The 6,000-nt window shown below is 41.3% G+C and overlaps 1 protein-coding gene across 1 annotated transcript in view; it reads left to right on the top strand.

Moving 5' to 3' along the window:
• The first annotated feature begins 480 nt into the window (after positions 1-480).
• Positions 481-6,000, top strand: part of LOC129673393 (solute carrier family 7 member 13-like) — a 57,861-nt gene continuing 52,341 nt past the window's right edge. The window contains 1 exon segment of the mRNA XM_055603149.1: positions 481-883. Coding sequence (XP_055459124.1) covers positions 481-883 — 403 coding nt within the window.

Genomic DNA, 6,000 nt, shown 5'->3' with positions numbered 1-6,000 from the left:
TGCCTTATAAAAATCAACTTACTTGTTTCACTTATGTGTTATTGTTGCTTTGATGGAGTAACTGGGATCCTTCCAGTGTCTGATACTTGAAAACTCCTGTTTCTTTCCCACCAGCTGCCTTCCATGTATTGGCTTTAGCAATGCAAGCACAGAGACTGTGTCGAGCATAGTGTTTTACCTCCAAATGTATCCTTCAGTACTTCCGAAAATACTTCTCCTGATTAGCATATAGTAACTTGGTTAATGGCATATTTGATGTTTTAAGTATTATTAACAGGAAATATGTTAACAATGCTCTTTGAAAGAAGCCATAAAAGTTTGGAATAGTTCAAAAGTTAATTATTTTAAAGCCCAAGTTAAATTCAAATTAAAGTTTTCAAGGCAATACCCTATTAGGCAGGATTATGAAGAAACTGATAGAGTATAATAAAGAAAAACCCTATTTTTTTCAAGCTTTGAGAGTTAGGAAAGAACAATACCATGAAGCTCTTAAATACAACAGGATTCTTTCATGGAAGTGCGCTCTTGTTTAGTGCCATGGTAGGGGCAGGAATTTTAATGTCTCCTAAAGGAGCATTAAAATATTCCTCATTGAACATCCCAGTTTCTCTGAGTATTTGGGTAGGTTGAGCCCTGCTGAGCATGATGAATGCTCTCTGTCTTGCAGAGCTGGGGACCACCTTCCCTGTGAGTGGAGCATCTTATTATTTCCTCAAAAGATCTCTTGGATACTCTGTTGCTTTTCTCAGTCTTTGGATTAAAACTTTTACTCATTCCCTAGGCATTGGTGCTCAAAGCCTACTAATAGCTAGTTATCTAATTCAGCCTTTCTATTCTGAGTGCCCAGCTCCAGAGGTCCCAAAAAAATGCCTAGCTTGGAGGGGTGGAGCCAAGATGGCGACTAGCACACACAGTTTCTGAGCTGTGGAAGTGCTAACCATCTGAGTTGGTGCGTAGAAGGACCTCTAACCCAGGAAAACAACGGTGAGGCTTCCTAAACAACAGGGAACATCACATGAGGCGAAAACTTTGGTCTCGGGTCACCCGGAGACTTGTTTGGGGAAGGTGAGAAACGATCCTTTGAGCAGCACTCCCCTCCCCCAGACTTCCTTCCTCCTCGGCACAGCGGAATCATCTTTCTCTGCGCAGACTTAACTGCCTGGGGTCTGCAGCGGCTGAGGCAGAGCTCCAAGCCCTTTAGCGGCAGGTGCCAGCAGTACCCATCTCGGAGTCCCAGATCCGCGCTGTGGCTGCACCATCCTCCGAGGGCCCGAGTCTGCTAGACGCCATACTAGCTCCGCAGGATCGCCATCACTGACAGTACGGCCCACCCAATCCCACAGTGACAGAGAATACGCTATATACTCACCAAAACCAGACAGAAATGCCAGACTAGCTAGGCATAACAGGCGCTGGGAGAACACAGTGAAGAAACCCCAGGACTTTCCAGAAAACATCTGGAGCAGCAACCCAGTCTCCAGTTACAGCAGGACTTTCTAACCTGGCAGCGGAGCAGCACTGAGCTGGCGGGGCACATCAGCCCTCCAGTTTAGGACTAACCAGGGCCAAACCGGAAAACAGAAAGCCTGCTTACCCCGATTCCTACTGACGTGACCACCTTGAAATCTCCAGCTGCAGCAAGACCTCATAACCTGGCAGTGACAACAGCACGGAGCTGGCGGAGCACATCAAAGAAGCAAGGCCAAACCAGAGAGCAGAGAGCCCAGATACCCTGATCTCTGCCAAATGACTTGCCTGTAAGTGAGTGCACCCTTGAGAATCTGCAGATCCCCAGATCCTGGGTCCTTCTAAAACAGAAGCCAGGCATCGAACCCCCTCCCACCCATATACCCACTTTGGGAAACAGAGGGGCACTTGGAACATTGAAGTTCCTGCTCTGTGGGTCTAATTGAGGAGTTAAGGCAGTTAATGCCAGAAATTGCACGGCGATCATCACTAGCGCCTGCGACATATACAGTGCAGAGCCTCTCCCACACAATCAAGGGTTCAACATTAGCCATCACTCTGTCCCTTGAGATACACATCCACGCATACCTCCACACAGACACACAGACACACACACACACACACACACACACACACACACACTTGCATTTGACCCGTCTGCGCCTGCATACTTTTCTCCCGCAGGTACAGCTAGTCCTCAGCACACGCTAAGGACACGGGACATCTCTCAGCTTGTCTCTCTCCAGACGCCAGAGAGAGACAGTACCAGTCTGATCGGCAGAATCCAAAAACAAACAGGGAAGGTCTCAGATAAGCCAATGGCCAGGGGTAGGCGAAAGAACACTTCCAACATAAATCAGGACATCATGACTTCACCAGCAAACCCCAAAATTGATGTTTACTCCAATTTATCAGAAGCACAGGAAAATGACCTGAAAGCCATGCTTACCCAATTATTTGAGGCTCATAAGGAGGAAATGAACAAATCTTTCAAAGAGTTGGCCAGTCAATTGGAGGTAAAGAAAGAAGAAATAGACAAAACACTTAAAGAAACACAGGCAAACATAGCCAAACAAATAGAGGCACAAGTAGAGATAAAATTAGTGGCATATAAAAAGGAAATGAACAAGGAAATAGAGACCATCGTAGAGAGACAGGAATCCAAATTCAAACAAATGAAAGAAATGGTGCAAGGCATGAAAACAGAATTAGAATCAATAAAGAAAACGCAAATAGAGAAAACCCTTGAGCTGGAGAACTTGGAGAAAAGATCAGGAACCACAAAAGTAAGCATCACCAACAGAATACAAGAGATGGAAGAGAGAATCTCTGAAGCTGAAGACACACTTGCAGAAATTGATACTTCTCTCAAAGAAAAAGTAAAATCAGAAAAGTTCCAATCACAAAATATCCAAGAAATCAAGGACGCTATGAAAAGACAAAATCTAAGAATAATAGGAATTGATGAAAAAGAAGACTCCAGGCTCCAAGGTCCAGAAAATATCTTCAAGAAAATCATAGAAGAAAATCATCCCAACTTAAAGAAAGAGATGTCCATAAATATACAGGAGGCCTACAGAAATCTAAATAGACTAGACCAGAAAAGAAACACATCATGTCACATCATAGTCAAAACACTAAATCTACAGAACAAAGAAAAGATATTAAAAGCAGCAAGGGAAAAAGGCCAAGTAACATATGAAGGTAGACCTATCACACCGGACTTCTCATCAGAAACTATGAAAGCCAGAAGGGCCTGGGCAAGCATCATGGAGACTCTAAGAGATCACAAATGTCAACTAAACCCTGCAAAGTTTTCAATCAACATAGATGGAGAAAACAAAATATTCCATGACAAAACTAAATTTACACAATATCTACACAGCAAACCAACCCTACAGAAGATACTAGAAGGAAAACTCCAATCCAACGAAAACAACTTCACCCAAGAAAACAGGGCATACAGATAATATCCCAACAAAAACGAAAGGAAAACAAGCAATGAAACAGGGTAAGATCATCGACTCCATTACAAAAGGAACTAACATGCATTGGTCACTATTATCTATCAATATCAATGGACTCAACTCCCCAATAAAAAGACACAGGCTAACAGAATGGTTGCAGAAACAGGATCCAACATTCTGTTGCATCCAAGAAACACACCTATGCAACAAAGATAATCACCACCTCAGAGTAAAAGGCTGGAAAAATGTTTTTCAAGCAAATGGTTCCAGAAAACAAGTTGGAGTAGCCATCCTAATATCTAATAAAATAGACTTCCATCCAAAGTTAAACAAAAAAGATAAGGAGGGCCACTATATTCTCATCAAAGGAAAAATCCAACAAGAGGACATCACAATCGTGAATATCTATGCCCCAAATACAAGAGCACCTACATTCATAAATGAAACATTATTAAAGCTTAAATCATACATTGATCCTAATACCTTAATAGTGGGAGACTTCAACACTCCACTCTCATCAAGAGACAGATCAACCAGACAGACACCAAATAGGGAAATAAAAGCACTCACAGAATCCCTAAATCAAATGGACCTAATAGACGTCTCCAGATCTTTTCACCCAAACTCAAAAGAGTACACCTTCTTCTCAGCACCACATGGAACCTTCTCCAAAATAGACCATATAGTGGGTCACAAAGCAAGCCTCAACAGATATAAAAGGATTGAAATAATCCCTTGTATACTATCCGACCACCATGGACTAAAGCTGGACCTCAACAACAACAGAAACAACAAAAAGCCAACACGAACATGGAAACTGAACAACTTACTACTCAATGACAGCTGGGTCAAGGAAGAAATAAAGAAAGAAATTGAAGACTTCCTAGAATTCAATGAAACTGAAGACACAACATACTCAAATTTATGGGACACATTGAAAGCAGTGCTCAGAGGAAAATTTATAGCACTAAGTGCCTGCAGGAAGAAATTCGTAACATCACATACAAACAACTTAATGGCCCAACTGAAAACCCTAGAAAAAAAAAGAAGCAGATACACCCAAGAGGAGCAGACGGCTGGAAATAATAAAACTCAGGGCTGAAATCAATCAATTAGAAACAAATAAAACTATCCAAAGAATCAATGAAACAAAAAGCTGGTTCTTTGAGAAAATCAACAAGATAGACAAACCCCTAGCCAAACTAACTAAAAAGCAGAGAGAAACTATCCAAATCAGCAAAATCAGAAATGAAAATGGGGACATAACTACAGACACTGTGGAAATCCAAACAATTATTAGGTCATACTACAAAAGCCTATATGGCACAAAATTTGAAAATCTAAATGAAATGGATAATTTTCTTGACAGATTCCATCTACCAAAATTAAGCCAAGATCAGGTAGAAAGACTGAATAGCCCTATATCTCCCGAGGAAATTGAAGCAGTCATTAACAGTCTCCCCTCCAAAAAAAGCCCCTCCAAAAAAGCCCTGATGGCTTCAGCGCAGAATTCTACAAGACCTTCAAAGAAGTGCTAACACCAATTTTCCTCAAACTCTTCCACAAAATAGAAACAGAAGGAACACTACCAAACTCATTCTATGAAGCCACAGTGACATTGATACCTAAACCACACAAAGATCCAACAAAAAAAGAGAACTTCAGACCTATCTCTCTTATAAACATTGATGCAAAAATACTCAATAAAATACTTGCAAACCAAATCCAAGAACACATCAAAGATATCATCCACCATGACCAAGTAGGCTTCATCCCAGGCGTACAAGGGTGGTTCAACATACGGAAATCCATCAATGTAATCCACTACATAAACAAAATGAAGGAGAAAAACCACATGATCATCTCCTTAGATGCCGAAAAAGCATTTGACAAAGTCAAACACCCACTCATGTTTAAAGGCTTAGAGAGATCAGGGACACAAGGCACATATCTAAAGATAGTAAAGGCAATATACAGCAAGCCTATAGCCAACATCAAACTCAATGGAGAGAAACTTAAATCAATCCCACTGAAATCAGGGACAAGACAAGGCTGCCCACTCTCTCCATATCTTTTCAACATAGTACTTGAAGTCCTACCCAGAGCAATAAGACAACTAAAGGAGATCAAGGGGATACAAATAGGAAAGGAAGAGGTCAAAGTTTCACTATTTGCAGATGATATGATAGTATACATGAGCGACCCTAAAAATTCAACCAGAGAACTCCTTCAGCTGATAAACACCTTCAGCAAAATGGCAGGATACAAAATCAACTCAATAAAATCCGAAGCCCTCCTGTACACCAAAGACAAAAAGGCTGAGAAAGAAATTAGGGAAACAACACCCTTCACAATAGCCACTAATAACAAAGTACCTTGGGGTGACTCTAACCAAGAAAGTGAAAGGCCTGTTTGAGAAAAACTTCAAATCTCTGAAGAAAGAAATCGAAGAAGATCTCAGAAGATGGAAAGATCTCCCGTGCTCATGGATTGGTAGGATTAACATTGTGAAAATGGCCATCCTGCCAAAAGCAATCTACAGATTCAATGCAATACCCATCAAAAT

This window comes from Psammomys obesus, unplaced genomic scaffold, assembly GCF_907164565.1.
Source record: "Psammomys obesus unplaced genomic scaffold, mPsaObe1.curated_primary_1811, whole genome shotgun sequence".
NCBI classification, from domain to species: Eukaryota; Metazoa; Chordata; class Mammalia; order Rodentia; family Muridae; genus Psammomys; species Psammomys obesus.
Note: the sequence above shows the minus strand (reverse complement) of the source record. Positions and strands in the feature narration are given on the sequence as shown.